At 49.6% G+C, this 14,506-nt stretch overlaps 1 protein-coding gene across 4 annotated transcripts; it reads left to right on the forward strand.

The window, feature by feature from the left end:
* Nucleotides 1-281: 281 nt before the first annotated feature.
* Nucleotides 282-10,750, forward strand: LOC138761538 (zinc finger protein 235-like). 4 transcript variants are annotated; one of them, XM_069933837.1, is made up of 3 exons: nt 284-371; nt 3,176-3,251; nt 8,020-10,750. In XM_069933837.1, the coding sequence occupies exon 3, from the start codon at nt 8,201-8,203 to the stop codon at nt 9,485-9,487; it is 1,287 nt and encodes a 428-aa protein (XP_069789938.1). In that variant the 5' UTR covers nt 284-371; nt 3,176-3,251; nt 8,020-8,200; the 3' UTR covers nt 9,488-10,750. The 4 variants fall into 4 exon arrangements, with proteins under 4 accessions (XP_069789940.1, XP_069789938.1, XP_069789941.1 ...); XM_069933840.1 differs by having other exon boundaries at nt 3,176-3,247; XM_069933838.1 differs by having other exon boundaries at nt 302-371; nt 3,173-3,251.
* The last annotated feature ends 3,756 nt before the right edge of the window (nt 10,751-14,506 follow it).

A 14,506-nucleotide genomic window follows, 5' to 3' on the forward strand; every position in this document is an offset into this window, starting at 1 on the left:
ATTGTTTTTATGTTGATTGAGGAATAAATATCCGGGGATTATTTCCCAGCGCCTCCTCGGAACAGAGCAGGCAATATTTTGTGCGATATGAACTCTGCCCGGTCTATTTGCCTCAGGTCCCCCCACCCGGTTTTCTTTCTTTATTTCCGGTCCCAATGAAACGCTTCGCTTCCCCGGGGAACATTCCACCTGGAAAGGGCTCGAGTAAGTCCCTTTGCGCCTGCTCCGGGTCGGCCCGGGCGGGGCCGATCCTCTGATGGACGGCTCCCTCCCGGACTGTTCCAAATTCATCACGTGATGACTTGTCACGGCCCAGGCCTGTGCGCATTGACGTCGTTCCCTCAGCAGCGGGTCGGTCCACGGAGGACCAGGTGAGAGTTGTGGCCGGGGGGGGGTCCCGAATAGTCGGTGCCCGGAACGGACGCCCGGTCCTTGTTGGAGCCGGTGCTACCGGGGGGGTGAGTGCGGCGAGCGGCACCAAGGTCCAGGTGGGGCCTCGTCCCCCACACAATCGGGCCGGTGGAGGAAGGGAAGTGGTGAGGGCAGGGATCGCGCCTCCTGTCACACGGAGAGGGCTGGAAATCTGGAGAAACTGCGGTTCAGGCCCGAATCCTCACCTTCTACCTGGTGGAAGTGGGTCAAAGATGCCGTTTCTCTTCCCCGACGGGAACAGCTGAAAGATTCTGTGTGCAGGGTGGAAGGGTCCTCAATAATGTGCATTCTATGACGGAGGATTATGAAGGGGTTTGGGAGATAAATTGGGGAGGTTTGTTAGAGCAGGTCACACACAAACACTTAAAAACACAGCAGTTTTGCCAAGTGCTCACAGACTCGTGATGGACTGTTATTTGCAAGAGTCAACAATGTAGCAACGTGCCAGGCAGTTTTGTCAGGAAAACAGTTTGCTGCCTGGAAGAAGAGGTGATCTTTGCAGGCAGAGGCAGAACAGCTTTGCTCTCAGAGTGGGAGGGAGTGAGAGAGAGATAGCACAGACTTCGGTTCCAGAGGGACAAGCTGGCAAGCTTTGGAAGATGGCCTGGTCAAAGGAGAGGGCTGGTTGTCTGGTGTTTCCATTGGAATAGGAGAAACAGAAAGGAACTCTGTGCTGACATGAAAGAAAGAGGTTATCATCTGGAGTGGCTGTCCTGGAACGAGAAAACTCTCTCTCTGAAAACCAACAAGAATCCTCCTATATTTTCACTTAATACATTTTTTTTTATTGTGTGTTGGGTTGAGAAAGGTATCAGATTCAGTGGGTTCACAGGGACGAATCTGGACACAAGGGTTTGCAATCACATGTAGCTTTTTATTATTCAATTTATAGGAGAGCATGGGAAACGTTATGGGAATAAAATATACGCAATTTATAAAGGAACATGGTAAAGTGCTAAATAGTACACGATTCATAATTCACACAGGTGGTGCTGACATTTGCGCATTATAGCAGGGCTAATACCCACCTTTCCTGGACCCCAATCATCGGGAGGTGACCCCAGTAGAAACAGTATCCACAAGGGTATATGCACACTCTCGGTTCCTGATTATTGGGATGTGCGACTCTGCTGCAAGTATCGATCTATAGCAGTTTAAAATATAGCAATACCACAGCTCAGCTTCAGTGCAGTGCACACCTTGCCCACAACCCTTCCAAGTGACATCCAGAGTAGCAGCCATGGCAAAGAGTGGTGTCTGGGCTATCACCACAAGCAGAGAAAGAGCAATGTGCACTGTCAGGGTACTAAATAAAGGGGTCTAGCCAATAGTGAAGCTGAGTGATTTGAATTAGCCAACGGCAATGTGTGGTTGGAGCCAAATGTTGACTGACAGGTGATGTAAATAGTGGCTGGAGCCCAACCTTGACGAACAGGTGCCGTGACTTGCAGACAGGGAAGGGGACACCCCCAATACACACATTCCAGTCTGGCAGGAGAGGCTACATTTTCTCCATTCTTTTCTTTGGCTTGGCTTCGCGGACGAAGATTTATGGAGGGGGTAAAAAGTCCACGTCAGCTGCAGGCTCGTTTGTGCCTGACAAGTCCGATGCGGGACAGGCAGACACGGTTGCAGGGGAAAATTGGTTGGTTGGGGTAGGGTGTTGGGTTTTTCCTCCTTTGCCTTTTGTCAGTGAGGTGGGCTCTGCGGTCTTCTTCAAAGGAGGTTGCTGCCCGCCAAACTGTGAGGCGCCAAGATGCACGGTTTGAGGCGTTATCAGCCCACTGGCGGTGGTCAATGTGGCAGGCACCAAGAGATTTCTTTAGGCAGTCCTTGTACCTTTTCTTTGGTGCACCTCTGTCACGGTGGCCAGTGGAGAGCTCGCCATATAACACGATCTTGGGAAGGCGATGGTCCTCCATTCTGGAGACATGACCCATCCAGCGCAGCTGGATCTTCAGCAGCGTGGACTCGATGCTGTCGACCTCTGCCATCTCGAGTACTTCGACGTTAGGGATGAAAGCGCTCCAGTGGATGTTGAGGATGGAGCGGAAACAATACAAACACACACACAAACCACAGAGTGTATATTGAGTGTGTGAGAGTAATTGTGTGTATTGTGTACGTGTGTATAAGTGTGTGTGTACGTGCACCATGGTCTGGTGAAATGCTGTTTTGTCTAATTATATGTAAAGACAGTTGATGATAAACTGAATTTGAATTTGAAAAGTCTAGCTTTTTTATTGCCGTTTACCACACAATGCTAATGGGGGTCATAGGAAACTTTGGACGCTTTCCATGAAGTCATACACTTTGGACAGTGCTGGAACCCTACGAATGTCTGAGAGCTCCTGAAGGAGACCAGGGTGCATGCTCCAAGTCCAGATGCTGATGCCAGAAGGGAGCTGACTGGTGGCAGGTAGTAAGGCAGTGCAGGGGAACAGCTTCCACCATTGCGGAGTCCAAGGCCTGTTTGACAGGCCCTCAGCACTGCATGGTGGATGCGATGCCGCAGGCTGCTGTGTTGACCCTTCCTGCCCAATGCTTCTCACCCATGTTCCCCTGGGCATTTCTCCTGCTTTGTCTTGTCAACCTTGCTGTGATTCTTTGCGGGCAACAGGCATGCGCGTTTCCCCGGTACTGGCACTGGCAGAGTGGTTCCATCTGCATGGGGGAATTATGGGTAACGAAGGCGGTCATTGATCCAGTTGTGACCATCACTTTCTTTTTCTGTTGCTAGCAGACATTGTCCGGAAGGCAGACAAACAAATTGTAGCTGTTCGGTTCGGCAGACGTTGCTGGGATCCAATCCGTAGTAGGTAATTGGTGCAGTTGGTGCTGACACTAAGCACAAATTAGAAATATATAAAAAACAGAAAACACTGGAACATTCAAGCAGCATTGAAGGCAGTGGTTCTCAACCTTTTTCTTTTCCCTTACATTTTTTCTTTGGCTTGGCTTCGCGGACGAAGATTTATGGAGGGGGTAAAAAGTCCACGTCAGCTGCAGGCTCGTTTGTGCCTGACAAGTCCGATGCGGGACAGGCAGACACGGTTGCAGCGGTTGCAGGGGAAAATTGGTTGGTTGGGGTAGGGTGTTGGGTTTTTCCTCCTTTGCCTTTTGTCAGTGAGGTGGGCTCTGCGGTCTTCTTCAAAGGAGGTTGCTGCCCGCCAAACTGTGAGGCGCCAAGATGCACGGTTTGAGGCGTTATCAGCCCACTGGCGGTGGTCAATGTGGCAGGCACCAAGAGATTTCTTTAGGCAGTCCTTGTACCTTTTCTTTGGTGCACCTCTGTCACGGTGGCCAGTGGAGAGCTCGCCATATAACACGATCTTGGGAAGGCGATGGTCCTCCATTCTGGAGACGTGACCCATCCAGCGCAGCTGGATCTTCAGCAGCGTGGACTCGATGCTGTCGACCTCTGCCATCTCGAGTACTTCGACGTTAGGGATGAAAGCGCTCCAATGGATGTTGAGGATGGAGCGGAGACAACGCTGGTGGAAGCGTTCTAGGAGCCGTAGGTGGTGCCGGTAGAGGACCCATGATTCGGAGCCGAACAGGAGTGTGGGTATGACAACGGCTTATCTTTGTGAGGTTTTTCAGTTGGTTGTTTTTCCAGACTCTTTTGTGTAGTCTTCCAAAGGCGCTATTTGCCTTGGCGAGTCTGTTGTCTATCTCATTGTCGATCCTTGCATCTGATGAAATGGTGCAGCCGAGATAGGTAAACTGGTTGACCGTTTTGAGTTTTGTGTGCCCAATGGAGATGTGGGGGGGCTGGTAGTCATGGTGGGGAGCTGGCTGATGGAGGGCCTGCAAGCTCACACCAAGACACAAGAGAAACTTGTCCGTGAACTACTCTTTGCAGACGATGCCGCTTTAGTTGCCCATTCAGAGCCAGCTCTTCAGCGCTTGACGTCCTGCTTTGCGGAAACTCCAAAAATGTCACTTACATAGCACTTTAAGTAATGCCTTTCATAATGTCATGCCTATGGAGTAAGTGTTCTGTTGTGGGTGTCATATGTGAGAACCATGGGTGACTTCCACCCTCTCCAATGGCCACATCTGTGCCAGATGCACCGGGATGCAACTCCTTAAATACTGAGTTGGGGAACTGGAACTGCAGCTTGAAGACCAGCGATTTGTTCAAGAGAGTGTGGAGATGGTTGATAGTACCTTCACCCTGCTCAGTTGTCACTGGGATGCAGCTTCTTAAGGACCAAATTAGGGAAATGGAGTTGCAACTTGATGACCTGCGGTTTGTTTGAGAGAGTGTGGAGGTGGTTGATAGGACCTTCACCCTCCTCAGTTGTCACTGGGGATGCAGCTCCTTAAAGACTGAGTTCGGGAACTGGAACTGCAGCTTGATGACATGTGGTTTGTTCAAGAGAGTGTGGATGTGGTTGATAGGATGTACAGGGAGGTAGTTAGCCCTAGACTAGAGGTGTCGGAGCCGTTGTCATACCCATGCTCCTGTTCGGCTCCGAATCGTGGGTCCACTACCGGCATCACCTACGGCTCCTAGAACGCTTCCATCAGCGCTGTCTCCGCTCCATCCTCAACATTAATTGGAATTACTTCATCACCAACATCGAAGTACTCGAGCTGGCAGAGTCCGCAAGCATCGAATCCATGCTGCTGAAGACCCAACTGCGCTGGATGGGTCACGTCTCCAGAATGGAGGACCATTGCCTTCCCAAGATCGTGTTATATGGCGAGCTCTCCACTGACCACCGAGATAGAGGTGCACCAAATAAGAGGTACAAGGACTGCTTAAAGAAATCTCTTAGTGCCTGCTACATTGACCAATGCCAGTGGGCTGATATCGCCTGTGCATCTTGGCGCCTCACAGTTCGGCGGGCAGCAACCTCCTTTGAAGAAGACCGCAGAGCCCACCTCACTGACAAAAGACAAAGGTGGAAAAATCCAACACCCAACCCCAACCAACCAATTTTCCCTTGCAACCGCTGCAACCGTGTTTGCCTGTCCCACATCAGACTTGTCAGTCACCAACGAGCCTGCAGCAGACGTGGACATACCCCTCCATAAATCTTCGTCTGCGAAGCCAAGCCAAACAGAAAGAGAGGAGTCGGGTAAGTGGGCAACTGCCAGGGAAGGGAAGAAAAACACCAGGATAGTAGAGAGCACCCCTGTGGCTCTTCCTCTTAGCAAAAGGTTTATTGGATGACCTGACAGAGGATGGCCACAGTAACCAGATCACTGGCACTAGGCATGGTGCAGTGGTGCAGAAGGGAAGGAAGAGGAAGGCAGTGGTCATAGGGGACTTCATTATCAGGGGTACGGACAAGGGATTCTGTGAGCTTGATGGATAGACCCGTATGGCATGTTCCCTCCCGCGGTGAGATATCTCAAATCGGGGCCAAGTATTCTGAGAGGAGAGGGAGAGCAGCCTGATGTCTTGGTACATGTGGGTTCCAATGACATAGATAAAAAAGGGAGGAAGTCGTGAAGGGGCATTACAGTGAGTTAGGATGGAAGCTAAGAGGCAGAACCCCCAGAGTTGTGATCTCGAGAGTGCTACCTGTACCGAGTGCGTGGGTCAAGAATGGACGGATCAGACGGATGAATGTGTGGCTGAGGGGCTGGGGAAAAAGGCAGGGGTTCAGATTCTTAGACCATTGGGAACTCCTCTGGGGGAGGCATGACCTCCACAAGAAGGACAGGTTACACCTGAACCCAAAAGGGGCCAATATCCTGCCAGGCAGGTTTAATAGAGCTGTTGGATATGGTTTAAACTAATTTGATGGGGGGATGGGAACCTGAGTGATCTGGCAATGGATAGGAATAGTTCAGATAGGTAGTGAAATTCAAAAGGCAAAAGGAGTAGAAAGGAATTGGAGAGTCTGGCCAAGTGTGTCAGGAAACAAGGTGAGTGGGTGTGAGGAATAACAGATGAAAGGGATTATACATGAACACACGGATTATAAGAAATGGAATGGATGAACTTGAGGCTCAACTGGATATTGGAAGGTGTGATGTTATAGGGATAATGGAGACATGGCTGCAAGAGGGCCAGGGTTGGGAAATTAATTGGGAGAATGTCAGGAAAATGCAGGGGGACTTGGACAGGTTGGGTGGGTGGGCAGATGCATGGAAGATGCAGTTTAATGTGGATAAATGTGAGGTTATGGACTTTGGGGCTGGAACAGGAAGGCAGATTATTTTTTAAATGGAGCCAAGTTAGGGGGTGGGGAAGTGCAATGTGATCTAGATGAAGAAGCAAATGGCATGTTGGCCTTCATAAAAAGGGGAATAGAGTATAGAATAAAGATGTCCTTCTGCTGTTGTACAGGGCCTGGTGAGACAACACCTGTCCAGTTATGGTCACCGAATTTGAGGAAGGATATTCTTGCTATTGAGGGAGTGCAGTGTAGCTACACAAGGTTAGTTCCCGCGATGGCAGGATTGACATATGCAGAAAGGTTGGATAAACTGGGGTTGTATAAGTTGGAATTTAGAAGAATGAAAGGAGATATGATTGAGGTATATCAGATTATTAAGAATTGGACACGAAAGAAACTGATTACATGTTCCCGATGTTAGGGGAGACAAGGACAAGAGGCCATTGTTTTAACAATACAGAAAACGCCCTTCAGGACAGAGATGAGAAAAATTTTTACTCAGAGAGTTGTTGGTTTGTGGATGCTTTGCCACAGAGGATGGTAGAGGCGGGATCTATGGATAAGTTCAGCAGGGAGTTAGACAAGGTTCTTATGGACAGAGGAAATTAGGGTTATGGGGAGAATGCAGGGAAAGGGTACCTGGAAGATCAGCCATGATCTAAATGAATGGCGGTGCTGACTTGATGGCCTACTCCAGCACCTATTGTCTGTGTACTCTCCCCATTCTTTGCCTGTGGCCACCGCATTATCTGGCCTGTGACCCTACTCAGCTCTAAGATGTGTCACCAGCAGCATCTTTGTGAAGGAACCCCCTTTCCCATCCCCCCCACCATTGATATTTGGGGTGCACAGTTGTGACTGAATGTGATTGACACGTGAACGTTGTCTCGTGGGGAGATAACGATTGAAATACAGGTCTGTAAGGTGACTGTTGGTGGGTCGGGTGGTTCCGATTGGTTGGAAGCTGCATATTCCTTTAGGCATCACAGTGGAAAGTTGACGTAGGAATACAGTTTTACTGTGCGCTATTGAGGCCCTTTGGACAGAATAGTTTCTGGACCATTAAGGATTTTGGGTAATAATGCGGTCATCGACCTCAGAAACAAAATCTACCTTGATCTTTCTGCTTAAAAATGTGAAATAATTCCTGCTATCTCTGTCATTCTTGCATGTTTACTAAAACCCCATATGACAGTAAGTTCTGGGTTTGTAATCTGTTCCTCGCTCTCTCGTGTCTATTCCCTCTTCTTTTGTTTCAGGGAATATATCATGCTTGTTTCTCTGTGCTAAATTTCACTAACATATCGACCTGTCCATGGTGATCCTCCTCACAGGACACGTCCACGTCTTGTCGTGTTGCTAGCCGTGGCTCCAGGGAGTGTCGTCCTGGAACACTGGCTGCAGAGAATACCTTGCTCCCTCTCACTCCACCATCTTCTCTTCACAGGGTGAGAAAAGCGGTGCGTTTCCAGACAAGAAGCTTCACACAACAGCACGTTATTTTCTGACACCTCGACTGGATTCCTCGGGACGTAATATCAGCCAGATTTCTCAGTGGTTTAGGAGTACGGTAATCACCGTTCAGAGAAACCCAACACTGTTGAGTGTGTGAACTGGACTTCAGACAAATGGCTGACGTGGAAGGTCAGGTGACCAGTGATACAGCAGATAAAATACTCCAGAGTGAGGCGTGTGGTGAAGAGGAATTTCCTTTGGACTTGCTGAAAACACATTGCTGCGCTCACCCTGGGCAGAGACCGTTCCCCTGTTCCGAGTGTGGGGAGGGATTAATCAGCTCTGACGTCCTGCTGCAACATCAGTGTGTCCCCACTACGGGGAGCTTATTCCCCTGCTCTGACTGTGGGAAGATCTTTCAATCCTTCAAGGAGCAGGAGGAGCACGGATGTGTTCCCTCTGGGGAGAGTCTGTTCACCTGCTGCGTGTGTGGGAAGGGGTTCACCCAGTCATCCAGCCTCCTGCATCACCAGAACATACACTCTGGGGAGAGCGTCTTTAAATGCTGCTTGTGTGGGAAGGAGTTCTCTAAGCCCTCCAAATTGGAAGCATACCAGCAGGTTCACACTGGAGAGAAACCATTCGACTTCTCCCTCTGTGGGAATGAGTTCTCTCGATCATCCGACCTGCTAAAACACCAGAGAATTCACACCGGAGAGAGACCATTCATCTGCCCACAGTGTGGGAAGGGATTCTCTAACTCCTCCAACCTGCTTCAACACGAGAGAGTTCACACTGGGGAGAAACCATTCACCTGCCCCCTGTGTGGGAAGCGATTCTGTCTATCCTCCAATCTGCAGGTGCACCTGCGGCTTCACACTGAGGAGAAACCATTCACCTGCTCCCTGTGTGGGAAGGGGTTCTCTCAGTCCTCCCACCTGAGGACACACCAGCGGGTTCACACTGGGGAGAAACCCTTCACCTGCCCCCTGTGCGGGAAGGGGTTCTCTCAGTCCTCCAACCTGCAGGCACACCACAGTGTTCACACCAGGGAGAAACCTTTCATTTGTTCCATGTGTGGAAAGGCGTTCTCTCGGCCCTACAGCCTGCGGGCACACCAGCGGGCTCACAATGGGGAGAAGCCATTCACCTGCTCTCTGTGCGGGAAGGGGTTCCCTCTGTTCTCCAGCTTGCAGGCACACCAGCGGGTTCACACTGGGGAGAAACCATACACCTGCTCCCTCTGTGGGAAGGGGTTCCCTTGGCAGTCTGGCCTGCAGGCACACCAGCAAGTTCACACTGGGGAGAAAACATTCAGCTGCTCCTGGTGTGGAATCAGGTTCACTCGTTCTAGCAGCCTGCGGAGGCACCAGAGAGTTCACATCAGAGAGAGACCATTGTCTCCCAGCAAGTGCGAAAAGGGATTCATCGATTCCCCCTCTCTGCAGGCTCATTGTTGAATTTGCACTGTGTGGGGAGGAGTTCATTCACCCTGCGGGTCTGTGGCTGGGCTTTGATGTTAAGATCATAAGGTAGACAGAAGACATCAGTGTCGTTAACTGCTGGACGGGTCTTCGCTGTGCAAGTAGTCTTTGGTGTTTCCAATTGTTTGTTTGAAATTCTGCGCTGCAATCTGTGGATTTTGAGATAATTAGGGAAGGATATGCAGCATCCATAAAAAGGCAATGGCAGGTGACATTTTGGGGCTGAGCCCTTCTCCAGGAGTTACAAAACTGAGACAGATCCTGAATAAAAAGGTGAAAGGAAAGGGTTTAAATGTGGGCAGCAATGGGAGGGGAGGAGCAGGGGAGAGGGTGAAGGATATCTGATGGGAGAAGGAGGTGAAGGGGTGGGGAGCTGGAGGAGAGGAGACAGACGGATAACAGAAACGAGAAGTGATATTCACTCAGTAGCCACCGGAAGTGAAAGGCAGTTGGCGTTGGGTCGTGGGCCCTTCGTCAGGAAGGTGGAGAAACAGGCCTGAAGGAAAAGGAGGAAGGGGCAGGGGAGCAGCACAGGGTCAGTGGTCGGAAGTGGATACAGGTGTGGGCGGCAGGGAGAAGGTGAGAAGTGGGGAGAGGGCAGAGGGTTTCTCTCTGACAGGAGAAGGCAGGGAAGGGGAGGAAACCCAGGAAAAGGGGATGAACGGAAATTAGAAGTCCCTGTCCCTGCCGTCTGGTTGGAGACTGAATACAACGCGTTGTCCCTCCAGTTTGCGGGTGGCATCAACGATTGGGGTCCAGATTGCTGTTCCGATGGGGATTTTCTTTGCATTTCCAGCCCTCCGTGTATTTGTATAATCCCCATCCAGTACCTGTACATCGGATTTTTCATCTAACCTGCATCAGATCTCCTGGATCACTTCCCCTTGGTACTTGCTGGGCTGACTGGTACGGATGGAGCCTTTCTGACCAGTACCATGATAGACATGAAATAAAAATGCCTTTGACTGGAAGATTTTGCCCTCATTCATGACTTTTGAAGCACCTTTTAGGTGATGTTATCTCCAGAACCAACCATGTCACTGCCTGAAACTCCTTTAAAACACCTCGACCTGTGTGTGCCACTGTAATGCTGTTATTTTGTTCTGCAGAATGGATGGTTTAAAAAAAAGCTGCTTCTGACATTTTCTGTTGACCATTTAGCAAAATGTAACAATGTTTAACAACTTATAATATCATTAACAATGTTTACTATCGTTTAATAAATTTTGGAAAACTCAACTTACCTTTACCACAAATTGGTTTTAATGAGTCAGAGACGACCAGATTCTTTTATCATCCAAGTGACCATAATGGAAAGAAGTCGCTATAATTTAACTCGTATGGAATTTAGATTGGATCGATTGGGTTTTGTTGAGCATTTTGAACTCATGAAAACACAATTGTCAACAGCAGCATCAAGGCCATTGGAAGTGGCAAACCTTACTTAGGGATTCCTTCTGTGTTTGTGTTGCAAGTTTGAAAACTAGTTGGATTTCCTGCCACTTGTCCTTTGAGGACAGTTTTTGGTTTTGGAGTTATTATGCTAACTAAGAATGGCGGTCGGCTGGTTGGATAAGGATAAAAAACCAGATGCTACTGAAGCTGTTGTCCCTGAGGAGCAATATATCGAGGTGATGGAAGTCACGGAATGTAGAGAAGAATTGCATCGGTGGCACTTAGATATAAGTGGAGCCAAAGCTGTTCTCTTCACAAGACTGAAAGAGATAAAGAGAAGCAGAAAAGGTCTTGGCTGCTGGGAATACAAACCCTGCAAAAAAAACCAACAGAATCTAAGAGCAGCCACTTGGAAATATCTGAGCATGTGTCACAAAATGGTGATGTGGAGGATGGGCAATAAAAATTGGAAACAAAGTCCAGTTTAAGGCAACATCTGACATACGAATGAAGTCCAATCAGATTTATTATCACATGTAACCCTGAGATTTCTTTTTCCTGCGTGCCAGGCAGAATTACCACTAATGGATAGGCAGCCATTTTATTGGCCCCCTAACTTCCAGCTGCAGAACCTGGTGCCGGAACACCTGCTTCTACCTCGCCGTGCCATTCCACTTTGTACACCCCCAGGCCTTGCATGCAGAAGGAACGCCTGTTTCATCAGGTGTGGAATTGGCAATGAGGTGACTCGTAAACACCTCTTCGCCATTCCAGGTTCCAGGTGAGTTCATCTGCTGGAATAGTGTGAGTTTCCTGAAGGAAGCTCACCGCATACTTCCTCTCTCTAAGAACAGAGTTGTTCTGGAACTTGCAATGAACTCCTCTGCTGCCGTTAACATTCAGATTTACTACTGTTACACACATAGCAAAAGGACATTACTTGGTACTTGGGCCCACTCTGCCCCCTTAGGAGATGACAGGGCTACTATACAACTTATGGTCCCAAATCAGTGAATCTAGGAAATTCTTCATCCTGCACCGCTCATTCCCATGAACAGACCCCTTCCCCTTCTGTTTCAGGAGATCCCGCAGCGATACCATAACCCCGGCCAGCAGGCTGCAATCAACTTTGCCATGTTGCTGGCGCCAAACATGTCGATAAGGAAACTTTGGATCTCCTCTTTTGTAACATGCAGTCACATCAGGGGGGACAAAAGTGTCCATTAACTCAATGTCGATGGAGGGCAGCTCATCTCCAGCACTGAATGCCGAATCCCCTTCCTCAGGACATCTGCTACTGGTGACCAGCTCACTTGCTGGACTCGGAGCAGTGGGCATCTCAAACTCTCCTGCTGGCATCATCTCCATCACTGTCCCATCCCCAGGATCAGTGGCAAAGGGGCCTTCTGGCCCATGCTGGGAGAATGGATCCATTGGGAGCTGCCCAGATGTCCTCTGCTGTAATCATCTGGCCCAATGACGGTTCCAACACCTCTAACTCCATGGATCCCTTAGGGTCCTGGCTCATTCCCATGTTACTGCGATCGGTCTGGGTCGGGAGGGACAAATGGGAATCCCCAGGGTCTGGTCTCAGGCCAGAATATTCCCCCGTCTCCCTGACAAATGCAGGTCCATCTTCATCAGAAAGGGTGGTTCTGCACCAAGACACGAGGGATCAACAGGGGACAAAGGCGAGGGGGTGCAACTCCCCAACCAAAACATTCCCCTAGCATCATCCCAGTTCCCCAAGACCATCCCCCAGTTCAGAAGAGGGACGTCGCCATTGTTTCAGCGTGGGGGCATGTGTAGGCTCAGAGGCCTCTGTGTTGAAGATAATGTCTGCATACATCTCATTCTGCCCATTCCACTCGGTTACCATTACACCCTCAAGGTAGGCTTCCTCTCATTGATTGAAGAGTGTGGGAGGGATGTCCATCGACTGCAGTGTGAGCTGGTTTTCTGTCAATCTTCTAACACCTGAAATCCAGAGGGTTCGACCGAGGCTTTCAAAATACCGTCGTTAACCAACCGCTAAGGTTAACAAGCGCTGAAGAGCTGGCTCTGAATGGGCAACTAAAGTGGCATCGTCTGCAAAGAGTAGTTCATGGACAAGTTGCTCTTGTGTCTTGGTGTGAGCTTGCAGGCACCTCAGATTGAAGAGACTGCCATCCGTGCTGTACCGGATGTAAACAGTGTCTTCATTGTTGAGGTCTTTCATGGCTTGTTTCAGCATCATGCTGAAGAAGATTGAAAAGAGGGTTGGTGCAAGAATGCAGCCTTGCTTCACGCCATTGTTAATGGAGAAGGGTTCAGAGAGCTCATTGCTGTATCTGACCTGACCTTGTTGGTTTTTGTGCAGTTGGATAACCATGTTGAGGAACTTTGGGGGGCATCCGAGGCGCTCTAGTATTTGCTAAAGCCCTTTCCTGCTCACGGTGTCCAAGGCTTTGGTGAGGTCAACAAAGGTGATGTAGAGTCCTTTGTTTTGTTCTCTGCACTTTTCTTGGAGCTGTCTGAGGGCAAAGACCATGTCAGTAGTTCCTCTGTTTGCGCGAAAGCCGCACTGTGATTCTGGGAGAACATTTTCGGCGACACTAGGTATTATTCTATTTAGGAGAATCCTCAGTGCTTGACGTCCTGTTTTGCGGAAACTGCCAAAATGTTTGGCCTGGAAGTCAGCCTGAAGAAAACAGGTCCTCCATCAGCCAGGTCTCCACCATGACTACCAGCCGCCCCACATCTCCATCGGGCACACAAAACTCAAAATGGTCAACCAGTTTACCTATCTCAGCTGCACCATTTCATCGGATGCAAGGATCGACAACGAGATGGACAACAAACTCGCCAAGGCAAATAGCGCCTTTGGAAAACTACACAAAAGAGTTTGGAAAAACAACCAACTGAAAAACCTCACAAAGATTAGTGTATACAGACCCGTTGTCATACCCACACTCCTGTTTGTCTCCGAATCATGGGTCCTCTACCGGCATCACCGGTAGAACGCTTCCACCAGCGTTGTCTACACTCCATCCTCAACATTCATTGGAGCGACTTCATCTCCAACATCGAAGTACTCGAGATGGCAGAGGCCGACAGCATCGAATCCACGCTGCTGAAGATCCAACTGCGCTGGGTAGGTCACATCTCCAGAATGGAGGACCATCGCCTTCCCAAGATCGTGTTATATGGCGAGCTCTCCACTGGCCACCGTGACAGAGGTGCACCAAAGAAGAGGTACAAGGACTGCCTAAAGAAATCTCTTAGTGCCTGCCACATTGACCACCGCCAGTGGGCTGATATCGCCTCAAACCGTGCATCTTGACGCCTCACAGTTCGGCGGGCAGCAACCTCCTTTGAAAAAGACCGCAGAGCCCACCTCACTGACAAAAGACAAAGGAGGAAAAACCCAACACCCAACCCCAACCAACCAATTTTCCCTTGCAACCGCTGCAACCATGTCTGCCTGTCCCACATCGGACTTGTCAGCCACAAACGAGCCTGCAGCTGACGTGGACATTTACCCCTCCATAAATCTTTGTCCGCGAAGCCTAGCCAAAGAAGAAGGTTAACAAACAAAGGAACAGGGCAGGGGAGTTGCCG

Source organism: Narcine bancroftii, chromosome 4, assembly GCF_036971445.1.
Source record: "Narcine bancroftii isolate sNarBan1 chromosome 4, sNarBan1.hap1, whole genome shotgun sequence".
Taxonomy (NCBI): Eukaryota; Metazoa; Chordata; class Chondrichthyes; order Torpediniformes; family Narcinidae; genus Narcine; species Narcine bancroftii.

Excerpts from the sequence above, each read along its gene's own strand:
- LOC138761538 (XM_069933839.1), top strand. The coding sequence starts at position 8,201 with ATGGCTGACGTGGAAGGTCAGGTGACCAGTGATACAGCAGATAAAATA.